We start from the raw sequence: 12,955 nt of genomic DNA, 5'->3' as shown, positions 1-12,955 counted from the left end.
CCTGTAGCCTAAATAGTGTATTATATAGGCTATGATGATGATTTGTAACAAAAGGAACACTTTACACATGTAAAATCCAAACAACCCTCTTTTTTTTTTTTTTTACTACTGTACAGTATTTTTGCACAACAATATCTGTAATCGTCATAATTTCCCAAATAAGATTCCAAATATCTACAAAAACAATAAGGGGGAACAAATGCAATAGGCTACATTAGGAAGTATGCGGTTACTGTGCAAGACAAAATACAACAGTGAAAACTCACAATGGAGTAAACGTCTGACTTGGCTACAGTAGTTCATGGCTGAATGTCAATTGAATTAGAGGTTGGTGAATGAATTTGGCCTTGGTGAGGTTATAGATGATACTTCTACCTAATAGTATGTCAGTATGTGACTGCATTTAGTTAGCAAATGGACATTGAATGAATGGGAAACTATCGCTATGCATGTCAAGGTTGAGTAGGATTTACATGGAGTACATATTCACTCAATGTGAATTAAGAAAACAAAAACACACAAGCTTCAATCAATTAGACTTCATCTGTGATATTTGGTGGAGAAACAGACAATTAAATGCATACTTACAAGAAATAGGTTAGTTTTGACACACTGGTTCACTGCCTTAATTAATAAGGCGGTAAACCAGTGAGTCAAAATCTAATAAGTTAAATAAAAAACATAAAATAAAAAATGTCACAGATTTTGCAGTAAAATCTAAATGACTTCTTCACCGCCCCTTCTCTCAACATTACTTTGAGGCCTGACTGACTGGATGGTAAAGAGAAATGACGCATAATCCCTCCCCAGGCTCAACGGAAGATTCACCCCAATGAGAAAGTCAGTCCTCTAAAGTTCATCCTTTATAGAGTCTGTTTCCTCCTCTTCTTCCTCTGCTCCAGTCTCTTCTTCTTCTTCTTCTTCTTCTTCACGGTCCTCTAACTCTTCCTCCTTCTCTTCTTCCTCCTCGTCTTCAGGCTCGTCTTTTGTCTGCTCTTTCCTCCCCATCTCTTCCGCCTCTAGTTTCTTCCTCTCCTGTTCCTCCTGGGACACCTTCATCTTTTTCTCTGGATCCTACAAAACATGAAACAGAGACAGCCATTTTAACAAACCACAGGAATTAGCATTTTTACAGTTTGTAGTGTGCTGTTAGGCAACGTTGCAAATATGTCTTCATAAAGATCTGAAACCAAACTAGTGAATTTATTCAGACAAATAATCCTGTAACAAATTGTCAGATAACAAATTGGGGTTAGGGGAATGCGACTCAAGAGACACCAGTGTGAATACCCACTGGGCACACTGTTTGAATCAACGTTGTTTCCACGTAATTTTAATGAAATAACGTTGAACCAATGTGGAATAGACGTTGAATTGACGTCTGTGCCCAGTGGGTATGTATTAAAGTTTGAACCTGAGAGGTGAGTACCACTGACCTTAGTCTGACCCCAGGTCTCATTGCCAACCTCTTCTGCCAGCGTAGTGTCGTCAGTGATCAGGAAGTTATCGAAGATGGTCCCAGATTTTACCTGTGACAGCAATGAACATGTCTGAATTACTCCAAATACTTCTGGGCAAAAATATTATTTCAGGGATGCATTTTCTCTTTTCAATTAAAAAGGAAAAATATAGCCTTTTTAAATAATCACAAACAGAATACTTTTCAATAAGATTCCACTCTTTAGCATTACGTGTCAATAATTAAGGTACTGAAACAACTGAATAAGGTCCTCCACAGTACCTGCCACAGGTCCAGGCCAATGACGCCGATGCTGTCGAATCTGTATATTTCAGAGTCTGCGCTGTATTCTGGATTGTCAATCTCAGGATGCACCCATTTGCCCTTGTAGTCAGGGTTGTCGATCTTGCGGGGTTTCCATTCGCCCTGAGAAGGCAAACAAATCAATTAAACAGCTGTTCATATGACTGAAGTGGCAATAGAGAAAACTACTGTCATACTCGATGTCTCAATCAAAAAACAAAATGTGGTTCTGTCATGTGTATAGGGCCAGGAAATACCTTAGCCCCAGTTATGTGTCTGACTGCTTGCCTTATAGTCAGGGTTGGAGACCATGGGTGGCTCCCATTCACCGTCCATCTCATTGTCCCAATCCTCAGGCTTCTTAGCGTCCGGGTCAGCAATGTTCTCTGGCCTATCCCAGTCCTGACAAATGACAACATTGAATCATTAACCCCACATTAACAAAGTGAAAATCATGAAAGACATTCTACTCATAAAATATTGACAGAAGGGATTGCTTTTGCATCAAGAGTAGCTGGTTAGATTCCTGGTCGGCCAGTCAGTTTCTGCCATTGTCCTGCCAATACAATAATGTGGCTTGTTAGCATTGTTGAATGCAGAAACAGCCATGGGTCTCTAGACAGAAAAGGTGTCTACCGTTATCTACCCACCTCTGGTTTCTTATCCTCTGGGTCCTCCACCCTCTCCCTCTCGTCCCAGTCGTCTGGCTTCACAGCCTCTGGGTCCTTGACCTTCTTAGGAGGCAGAATATCCCAGTCCTCCTCCAGACTTCCAGACTCCACTTTCTTGTTGTCAATCTTCACCTCGTACGTATTGTCAGGGTTCAGGATCAGAGTGTACAGATGAGTGTACTCATCATCCTGGAAAACAAAAAAAAGATTGATTTGATCCACCCAATGTGGACGTCACGTCGAAAAAGCTCATTTGTGACATATGCTTTACCTTGCACCTGATGTCCTTGTTGATGAGATGATTCTTGCCCTTGTAGTTGATAATGACATGAACTTTCTTGGTGCCTGGGCCACAGATGTCTGGACCTGGATATGGGAAAACCATTATGATTAACTGTACAAATTAAATATACAACCTAAACAATACAACCTACACAATACAGTGTAACTAAGTGGTTATCAATCATTTTGCTAGTACCATCATTATCTCATTGGTAATGGACTTTACCGAACATGATGTTGTATTTGGAGTCTCCATGCATGTCTGCCTGATCAAGGTCAGCGGGGAATAGTTTGATGTAGCCTCCCCCACAGTCGATGTTCTGCTCGTGCTTCACAGTGAACTGGATCACCAGGGTCTTGCCCTGGTTGCTGAAGGGCTCAAATCGAGCAGAAGAAGAGTAGAAGCGGGCATCCTGGCTGGTCTGGAGACCTGAGGGGAATAAGATATGTTTTAGACCGTTTCAAATTCGGAGTTGCTTCCTGCTCCACAGTCGAGAGGAAAAGCAGAAATGTGTATGAGACTGATTCTGAAATTCTCAGAACAATGGTGGGGTCACGAAACTGACTGACCAGATGAGGTGTAGGCAGTCATTGTAAAATAAGCATTTGTTCTTAACTGACTTTCTCTGGATTAAAAGTTGAATACAAATATTTTATCACATGGTCTTAACGTCAGAATAATCATAATATTGGACAAGCTTATCTTTAGCGTGCAAACTTTAAACTACATGAAGCCTCAGGTTCATGACACGATATCTACCTTTGTCTTTCTCTGGATCTCCATAGAATTTCCCAGGTGTCAGGACAAATTCCCCGTAGTCAGACCTATGGCTGGATTCAACCCACCGGGTAGTCCAAGAATCTGACAGCAAAAACAGAATCAAATACTAGAAAGGCCACAATATTGGCATAGGTGAATACAAATTTAGCTAACGTTAAAGGTTTATTCAAGCACTAGGCTAGCGTCACCCGTTGGCTAGGTACATTTAATTAGCTGGCAAACATGCCAGCCATCGTTATAAGCGACTCAGTGTGGCTAAAAAGCAAACTAAACATGCATTATTGCATCTAACGAAGCATAGCTAGCTATTGTCGTTTCATCGTTATGGTTGATTAGCTCACTAACAGTTAGCTGTATACTAGCTAGGCTAGTTGGAAATTCAGTTGAATCTGGCAATAACGGCAGCCTAGCCGAAATTAATGGAACTCACCCCCATCTTCAAACTGCTCTTTAAAATACAGCGATGGTTCGGCACTGGCTAGTGCAATCAGTGCACTGAATAGCATCGACCCTCGCATGACGTGGCTTGCTAAATGTTAAATGATAGTTGACCACCCTGCTAAACGCAGTTTCCCCACTCCCTGTCCGCCTGGCCAATCAGTCCACCCTGAACAAATGTCCGATTTTCATTGGTTGACAGGGAAGCTGAGACTTTGGATGCTGTGGTACAGCTAATGTACCATACTGTAGCCAAGAAACCAGCAACACAAATTTGCCAGAACCTCAAATTGGTAGCATCAAACCGCACCCACCATGAATATATAGGAACCATCTTCAAGTCACTTTATACTGTGTTTGTTTTACGCCATGTGTAACTGTTGTTGTACGTGTCGAACTGCTTTGCCTCATCTTGGCCAGGTCGCAATTGTAAATGGGAACTTGTTCTCAACTTGCCTACCTGGTTAAATAAAAGGTGGGAAAAAAACACCCACATCTAATAGTTAATGTAGCAAATATTTAAAAAAAAATATCACAAATTCTGTACAAATTCCTTTATTGGTTCTGGACAATGAAGTTACACACTTACTAGTTTTATTTACCAAGCTAAAATTAGAACACATGTACAGTTTAATGAAGTCCCCCCCCCCCCCCCCATCATGTCTCCAAACAAATTGCTGAATTATAAATTCAAGCCGGTGATGCACTGCTTTCTTCAGGACAACTGTAGGTCAGTGGTAAATGACAGGTCCTGCACACCCTCCTGACCAAACACCGGAGGGAAGAAAACACAAGTGAGCCAAATAGTCACTGGTAGGCTGAAACACTAGGAATCATTGGGGAGAGATCAGTATCCTTTCTTGTCATCAAGATCTCAGGGAGAGAGTTCAAGAATTGAATCATCATTTTCTAACCCCACAATATAACTATAACTCACAGACCAGAGGGGCATACTACAAAGCAGGATCAGCAAGTTAACATTAGCCAGCTAACATTGATACAACTATATTGACAGGTCCATCAAGCAAGCGAAACCTAATATGGGGTTTTGGTTGCAGTCAATTACTGTGTCCATTTCAAGCTGATCTTGAAATGGGCACAGTAAATGTATGAATATTTTAGGGAAGAATGCAGACCAACCCATTGAAATATACCCCTCGTGTAAAGGGTAAGATACTGAATCAGTAAGCCAGTGGCATATAATGGAAAATACTCTGCATGCGTAAAATAACATACCCACTCAGTTGATTCTCACGTGGCGAGGGAATTTACTGCATATTCACCTCATCTTCCAACACCCCCTTGGAACCTGGAATGGGAATAAGCAAAGGGTTCAGGAGCAGCACACCAAAAACAGATATATTCACACCATTAAACCCCCAGAAATAAATGGACCGGTTGGAGTATAAGCAGTGTAATCATATGGCAGAATCTTTTCATCACTGGCTGATGAAATGTAAAGACAACGTTGTGCAAGTGCTTACTTTGAGTTCATCTTGTCACAATTTTTACATCGAGAACCAGGATCAGTCACACTCCCATCTCACCATGCCTGAAATTGAGAATTTGTCAGGATGGGCAGGAAGCCACATTTAAAATCTAATCTAATAGCCAATACATCAGATAGGAGCGAAAGACAATGCTGATAGTTCTTCATGGTTAATCTGCTGAACTATGCTGTCATCATTTGTATCAGCAACAGTTGAGTGTTCCAGCTGCAGTAAACACTACTTACCAGCAACTGGTACGAGGAGTCACACTAAAGGTTCCACCCATGTGACCCCAACTTCAGGCATACCACCTGAAGAACAAATAAAGTTGATTCATAAAATGGATTCAGAGCGAAAATAATCCTACAGTCTTTTTTAACAGTGGATACATCAGATAGGAGCGAAAGACAATGCTGATAGTTCTTCATGTTTAATCTGCTGAACTATGCAGTCATCATTGTATCAGCAATGGTTGAAAATGATGCTTGCAGCCAAAGTAAACAGGACTCACCATCAATGGTTCCTTGATCATTATGGCTGGAAGTTCAGACCATGGCGTTCCCGCTGGAGGCAAACCTGAAACAATTTGATCAATATTGTTTCAGAGGGGTGGCATTTTAGAAATTTATATCAGCAGACCATTTCGTGATCGAAGATCCTCCATAGTCTCAGAGATTCCCAATGATACTTTAATAAACAGCATAGCTAGTAAATTTCCATAACAGCTAAGGGTTTCCATGAAAACATACCAGGATTGAGCAATCTCCCGGTTTCTCAGGGTCAGCAAGAAGTTACTCTAAAAGGAAAACATTCACTATTAAATTTGTCAGGTCATAAAATGTCAATCAGTTTAATAGATGGCCATCAGTTTGAAAATGTGTCAGAAATCACTTCTGTCCACTACTCTTATTCAAATATTCATCACAGGCTAAATATTAATTACAATGAGTTATCATCAGTGTGCCATACCTGATTGTAAACCATTAGGCAGATACATTAGTCATCCAGGATCACGCGTGTTGTACATCATAATCTGAAAGTTGAGGGACGGTTAGATATCACAGGCAAAGTCTTAGTGGAATGAAGAATTCAAATCCAATCCATGTCTGGTCAGTAAAGTTGGCGTTTCCTCAGAGTTCTCAGATGTCCCTACCAACATGTTCTTCATCACATCAGACACGGATTAAATTCCAGACAATTTACTTATATATTTAGAATGTGTTGATTCTGAAGTAAAGTAAAAAATTAAAGTCGGCTGTTGTGTGAAAGATGTAGCCAAGCTATAGTAGTTAGTGTTAGCAAGTTCCTGCACACATGGCAGGCCACGCATGCACCTTGACTTAGCGTTACACGCAAGTCAAATACTAATACCAAAGCTGGCCACCAAGCAAAATGTTAACGTTTTTATTTGATACCTGTATATAGTTCCTGATTTCAAGTTAAACTATATTGTAAAAACATAATCGAATAGTTACCCTTTTTTGAAGCAAACAATAGGACCTCCACATTTCAACTGCTGAGTTCAGCGCGGAAAAGAATTTCAGAAGGGGTGACGTTGGTATTTGTACTGTGGCCCCGCTGGCTTGTGGGTAAAATTGGCGTCACATTACATGACGTAGTGCGCTTTGTTATTTATGCTTTGTTGAATGCTAGTCTGGATCCTTGGGACGTACCAACTCTGACGTTAAGGTAAGGGTTAACGTTAGGGTTTAGGCAAGGGTTATGGTTAGGGTAAGAGCAGGAGTTAAGGTTAGAGTAGGGACGTTCCAAAGATCCCGGGATGGACTTAAACCATTTTTTTGTAGCTAGTCACCCGCCATTCCACTCGCTAGTGTTTCGTTCCATCATATAACCTTTATGGTGCTTCTGGTATGGCGTCTACCATGTAATGAAATAATTATACCTAAACACAGCTAGCCACCTAAACGTGGAGAAACGAAATACATGGTTGCAAGCCCTCAGCACTAACCAGGTAGCTAAGTAAACAGACAGTAAATGTGTTAGCTAGCTAGGTGGGGTAGCTGGTTAGAAATCTGCATGGGGTCCCACTGTGGGGGCATTGCTTGACAGACCTGATAACCCTAACCACGGCCACAAATGAAAATCATAGCCAAGCCAGCTAGCTCACAGATAAACAATAGCTTGTTTTGAATTGCTGTTTCCTAAATCCCTAAAAAGCCTAATATTAGGAGTGTGTAGTCTATTGTCAGACAACCATTTCAAGTCATCTGTATTTATGAACTCAGAAATCTAGCTAAAGTTATAAAAAATCTATATATGTTGGAGAAAGTTTCAGTGCCAACCGATTTCAGTACCAACCGAAATGGTATTGTTAGCTGGATAACTCAATGATCTAAACTTGTGGTTTCAGGCTGTGGAGATAGCCAGTGGGTAATGATGGAGCTGGAGGAAGTGCCGGACACAATTAGTCAGGCCAGACACTCTCTCTTTGGATGCAACAACAAGAGGTTAGTGTGTGCTAATGACTGCGTTATAGATATTGTCTAGTGCTCTTCAAAATCATTACCATGTCACTCATCACTGTTCAACAAATTGGGCATGATCTTCTCACCCTTGATTGAATATTTGATTAAAATGCCATACAGGGGGGATAAAAGGCAACGAGAAAACAGCACTGACGAGGATGGAGGGGAAGTACAAGAGAATGACTGGGATGAAAACTATGAATGTGACAGCAACATATCATATTTCGAAGATGAGATGGATCGACTTTTGGACCCGTATGTACAATAAGTTTCACTATTTCGACTTCTCTCAAATGTCATTCCTTGACGACTACAGTACTGATACATATCATATAGCTAGCTGTAAAATCTTATGGAATGCAGCATACACCTTGAATTATGTGTTTGTGTTGGGCCACTCATCCACAGTAAGCATGTGATATTATATATGATTTTTTTTAAATCACAGAATTTTATTTCTTGATTAGTGAAGATGAAGGGCTATTCACTTGTGCTAGGGATGTCACAATAAACTGATTTTGCTTCACCCTGACTAAATTTTTTCATTGATTTGTTTTCAGAGAGGAAAATAAAGACTGTTGGACAGAACCTTCAGAGACTGTAGACTGCAATGGAACAGCAGTTACAGAGACTAGAGGGAGGGAAGACTCCCTGTCCAATGGAACAGAAATTATAGAGCTTAGAGTGGGCAGTGATTCTCCTCCCTGTAGGACAGCAGTTATAGAGACTAGAGGGAGGGATGACTCCCTGTCCAATGGAACAGCAGTTATAGAGACTAGAGGGAGGGATGACTCCCCTCCCAAAGCGACAGTCTCTTTACAGTCCAGAGTAAGGTTTCCCTCGTCTTCCTCCTTAATAGATTCCGATTTCAAAGAAGAGTTGGATCAACTTTTGGACCAGTGAGTTGAATCAGTTTCAGTATTATAACTTGTCTCATAAAATGCCATCCCTTGACCACTACATGTGATATTATGCCTTCAAATGATGGTATGATTATTATTTTGTCACACATACATTTGTTCCTTGACTATTATATATTTACATGTACTAGGGATGTCACAATTAGCAGATTTTGCTCACTCTTATCCTTTTTTGTCTTTGATACGTTCCAGAGATGAAGACGGTTGGACAGAACATTCAGAGACGGTAGACGGGAATGATTCCCCGTCCAATGGGACAGACTCTTCACAGCCCAGAGTAAGGGGTTCCTCCCCTCTCTCCACTGAGGCTTCAGAGTCCAGTGAGGAGGATGAAGACACCTTTTCCTTTGAGACAGAAGCCATAGAGACCAGAGCTTCAAAAAAGAGAAAAACCATTTCCAGCCCTAAAGGAACACAGAAAAAGGGGCAAAAGAAGGCCAGGCCTCCATCCTCTCCCCTCTGGTTATCCAGCCCTGCCAAATCCAGAAGGAACACTCATGCAGCCACACCTCTTATCATTGGGTCAGAGAGGAGGTGGAAGACTGAGGATGAACCAGACCAAGAGCCTAAACTGTTCCCCTTCGAACCAGCTAGGACTCCTGGACCCCAGCTAGACACTTCAAAGAACTACACTGTTCTAGAGCTCTTCCAGCTCTTCTTCAGTAATGACATTGTTGATACTCTCTGCTCAAACACCAACAAGAATGCCAAGAGAAGACATGAACAGGGATTTAAACCTGTATCTGTGGAGGAAATGTACAACTACCTCAGCATTGTAATCTATATGGGTCTGCTGAATGTGCACACTGTATCAGACTACTGGGTCCCGAACAGGTTGTATGGTATTCCTTTTTGCCGTACAGTCATGACTATGACAAGATTTCGGGCAATCACCTATTCACTGCACATGAGTGACCCAGCAGAGGATGAGGAAAACGACAAGAAGAAGGGGACTGCAGACTATGATCGGCTCATGAGAATCAAACCTCTAAAAGACCAGATTTTGGATGCATGCAGGGCCTTCTACCACCCATTCCAGAACCTTTCCATTGATGAGCGCATGGTGCACTCCAAGGCTCGCCACAGCCTCAAACAATACATTAAATCCAAGTCCTACAGGTATGGATTCAAGCTGTATGTTTTAGCAGATTCAAGAAATGGCTACACGTGCGACTTCAAAGTCTTTATGAGCAAAAATCCATCAGCTTCAGGCAAAGGGGAGAGCTATGACGCTGTCATTGACCTGTTGAATATCCCTCACTTGGGCACTGGGTACCACATTTACGTTGATAATTATTTCACCAGCACAACTCTCTTCCGTGACCTGTACAAGAACAAATTAGGAGCTTGTGGAACCATACGTGAAAACCGTGTGGGCCTTGCTGGTGTTCAAGAGAACAGTATGCCACCCAGAGCAAAGAGAGGGACCATCCGCTGGCTTCGTGACGGGGAGCTGCTCTTCACCAAGTGGATGGACGCACGACCAGTCATCATGTGTACCACCATCCATAAAGCCTTTGCAAAGGAGCAGGTGCAACGACGCAAGAGGTTAGAGGATGGCACCTGGACAACAGAGCCTGTACCCGCCCCAGCGCCGATCAAGTCCCACAACAAGTATATGGGGGGTGTGGACCTGTCTGATTCCCTTATCAAATGCTACAGTGTGGCCCAGAAAACCATGAAGTGGTACAAGACCTTCTTCTATCACTTTGTAGATGTTGCTGTGGTGAACAGCTGGCTCATGCACAAGGACATGGCTGTGACTAAGAACACAAAGCCCATGGCCCAAAAACAGTTCAGGGAGAAGCTCTGTTCGCAGCTTGCTGACATTGCACTGAAAGGGGATGTTCAGGAGGAGAGGGACGAGGAGCAGAAGGAACAACCGAGCGAACAGCGAGTGGAAATGCAGAGTGAAAAGCATGGTGAAAAACAGGATGAAAAGCAGGGTGAAGAAGAGGAAGAGGTGGAAGTTGGTTTATTGTGCTGTCCTGTGCCCACAAAAGATCCCATCACTGTTGCGTTGTGTAATAAAGCTTCTGAGGGAAGGAGGCAGTGTCATTTGTGTAAGCACAAGACCATTTGGCAGTGCGAGTCCTGCAAGGTGGCACTCTGCATAATACCAGATAGGAACTGCTTCAGAATATGGCATGTGAAAAAAGACAATGACAAGCAAGATTCAAGTTAACAGTTTATTTTCATTCCAGGGGTTAGGCCTACAGGATTTCTGAATTTGTGGGATGTATAGGGAATTGTTGCGCCTATATATTGTCACACATTGGGCCAGTAACCGAAAGGTCGCTGGTTTGAATACCTGATCCGACAAGGTGAAAAATCTGTCGACGTGCCTTTGAGCAAGGCACTGTACCCTAATTTGCCCCAGGGGCGCCATACTACTATGGCTGCCCCTGTAAATCAACAGATTTCACTGCACCTATCCGGTGGATGTGATGACAAATCTATTTTTTTTATTCAAATGTATGTGTTCACCACAAATGTTTGCTTATGGTTGCCAATAGATTTGTGCGGTAAACACATGGCTTGCTATAACTGCCAAAAGCTCAACAATGATTTCTATATCACATATCAGGAATTGCTGAACAAAAACAGATTGGAAGACATTTTGCTGTCCATTAGAGAATTAGCAACTGTTTTTTTTGATCATTTTGGAAATTGTTTCAGATCATTCTGAATTTGTTGTTCACCTTTATGCTTTGGAATTGCCACTTTGGGAACATCTCAGCTTGCCTGCTTTGGGTACCAGGGTTTGGGTTAATAAATAAAAACATCTATAACATTCCCTCTGTATTCTTTCCATTTGATTTAATTGTTTCATTAAATTACATTTGGAAATGTACGCAACTAATTGAACTATGTTTCTTTTTTTAGGTGTCTTGTTTTGACATATTATCTTATGTCTCCAATAATGTACCATATTAGGGGGAATAGTATCTGATCAATTAATAGAATCTGATAGGAACAGTATATCATTGATTCAGTTGGGACACAAATAGTATGATTGGCTTCCAAATATTTAATTAGAGAGAACTTTCACATGACCATTCTGGAGCTGGACTTCTCACAGTTCTCCTGAGACCATCTTCTTTGACTCTTGTATTGATCCAAATGATTATCGCCCTCTTGCTCCTCGCCTCCTTGGAGTGTTTCCTCTGTGTCATAACTGTACCAGAGACATTTGTATCTGGCCCTCCTGCTGAGTTCGGCAGCAGCAGGGCCAGTATGTTAAAGATGCACTATTCAGAAATTGTTCTGGCATTTCCTGGTTGCTAAAATTGTAATAGTTCACCTAATTTAAGTTTATTCAACAAAAAAACAAGTATAGTGTAGAGAATCATTGTACAATCGAAACCACAATGAAATATATTTTCTATAACCAATAATTATGTTCAGCTGTTTGAAGCTGGTGTACAAAACCGAAAGAAAAATACACAAAAACAAAACTTAAGTGGAAGCATAGAAATAACACAGAACAGATCTACTGCTTTTTAGACTTGCTTTAAATGAGAATGACAGATTTATAACTCACATTTCTATGTGAATTTGGACAGGTCGCCCAAAAAGTTACATATTGCAGCTTTCATCAGCTTCAGCCTCAGATGCTTCTTCAGGCAGCGAGTTGTCCTCATTACTACCCTGGCTGCTGTGTTTGTTCTCCAACTTCTTGTACCAGAGCCCATTTCTCTCGCTTCTCTTCAGTGTATTCTTCTTCCTGGCTATCTCCTCCCACTCTTGCCAGCGTCTTTCCGGCCTGCATCTTGCTTTCTCACCCTTGAGCAGTTTTGCCCAGTTCTGTTTCTCTCGCTGGGCAAGGCTGCAAATCACTCCACCGTTAATGTAGAACTGATCACTTTGAGTCTCCTCCCTCCAGTATGTTCTTGCGATCTTTCTCTCATTTCTCACTTTTACTTTTTCGTTCCCCCAGCCAATCACTTTCCCTGGCCCTGGTCTGGACCCTATGCCTGGCCTCCTCAGCCTTCTTCTGAAACTTATGCTGAGCTTCCTCCAAATTTGAGGAAGACATAATCTTATTGTTGCCCCTGTGAGGCAACTGTTCATCCTCACACTCTTCATTCTCAATGTCAAGCAGCTCTATGTTTTCCTTGTCAG

The 12,955-nt window shown here is 41.7% G+C and overlaps 2 protein-coding genes and 5 non-coding genes across 12 annotated transcripts; 1 reads left to right on the top strand and 6 right to left on the bottom strand.

Moving 5' to 3' along the window:
* Positions 1-89: 89 nt before the first annotated feature.
* Positions 90-6,999, bottom strand: LOC110508839 (calreticulin). Of its 4 annotated transcripts, none has more exons than XM_036965965.1 (15): positions 6,900-6,999; positions 6,394-6,457; positions 6,174-6,220; positions 5,936-6,000; positions 5,670-5,735; positions 5,419-5,486; positions 3,927-5,243; positions 3,476-3,577; positions 2,942-3,145; positions 2,705-2,799; positions 2,413-2,622; positions 2,051-2,164; positions 1,742-1,885; positions 1,437-1,529; positions 90-1,074 (listed from the first exon to the last, which is right to left on the bottom strand). In XM_036965965.1, the coding sequence occupies exons 7-15, from the start codon at positions 4,012-4,014 to the stop codon at positions 850-852; spliced, it is 1,275 nt and encodes a 424-aa protein (XP_036821860.1). In that variant the 5' UTR covers positions 4,015-5,243; positions 5,419-5,486; positions 5,670-5,735; positions 5,936-6,000; positions 6,174-6,220; positions 6,394-6,457; positions 6,900-6,999; the 3' UTR covers positions 90-849. The 4 variants fall into 4 exon arrangements, with proteins under 4 accessions (XP_036821860.1, XP_036821861.1, XP_036821863.1 ...); XM_036965966.1 differs by having other exon boundaries at positions 3,927-5,235; XM_036965968.1 differs by lacking the exon at positions 5,419-5,486 and having other exon boundaries at positions 3,927-5,235.
* LOC118944900 lies at positions 5,310-5,382 on the bottom strand. Its single transcript, XR_005040304.1, has one exon. It is a non-coding gene; the product is annotated as a small nucleolar RNA SNORD47 (small nucleolar RNA).
* Positions 5,546-5,630, bottom strand: LOC118944902. Its single transcript, XR_005040306.1, has one exon. It is a non-coding gene; the product is annotated as a small nucleolar RNA snR60/Z15/Z230/Z193/J17 (small nucleolar RNA).
* On the bottom strand, positions 5,807-5,890 carry LOC118944903. Its single transcript, XR_005040307.1, has one exon. It is a non-coding gene; the product is annotated as a small nucleolar RNA snR60/Z15/Z230/Z193/J17 (small nucleolar RNA).
* On the bottom strand, positions 6,284-6,354 carry LOC118944908. The gene has a single exon (XR_005040312.1). It is a non-coding gene; the product is annotated as a small nucleolar RNA SNORD75 (small nucleolar RNA).
* On the bottom strand, positions 6,526-6,605 carry LOC118944901. Its single transcript, XR_005040305.1, has one exon. It is a non-coding gene; the product is annotated as a small nucleolar RNA SNORD74 (small nucleolar RNA).
* A 24-nt stretch (positions 7,000-7,023) lies between the features above and the next one.
* On the top strand, positions 7,024-11,627 carry LOC110508837 (piggyBac transposable element-derived protein 4). Of its 3 annotated transcripts, none has more exons than XM_021589685.2 (5): positions 7,024-7,113; positions 7,796-7,892; positions 8,031-8,165; positions 8,471-8,809; positions 9,023-11,627. In XM_021589685.2, the coding sequence occupies exons 2-5, from the start codon at positions 7,819-7,821 to the stop codon at positions 11,013-11,015; spliced, it is 2,541 nt and encodes an 846-aa protein (XP_021445360.2). In that variant the 5' UTR covers positions 7,024-7,113; positions 7,796-7,818; the 3' UTR covers positions 11,016-11,627. The 3 variants fall into 3 exon arrangements, with proteins under 3 accessions (XP_021445360.2, XP_021445359.2, XP_021445361.2); XM_021589684.2 differs by having other exon boundaries at positions 7,113-7,396; XM_021589686.2 differs by lacking the exon at positions 7,024-7,113 and adding an exon at positions 7,126-7,293.
* The last annotated feature ends 1,328 nt before the right edge of the window (positions 11,628-12,955 follow it).

This window comes from Oncorhynchus mykiss, chromosome 28 (assembly GCF_013265735.2).
Source record: "Oncorhynchus mykiss isolate Arlee chromosome 28, USDA_OmykA_1.1, whole genome shotgun sequence".
Classification (NCBI taxonomy): Eukaryota; Metazoa; Chordata; class Actinopteri; order Salmoniformes; family Salmonidae; genus Oncorhynchus; species Oncorhynchus mykiss.
Note: the sequence above shows the minus strand (reverse complement) of the source record. Positions and strands in the feature narration are given on the sequence as shown.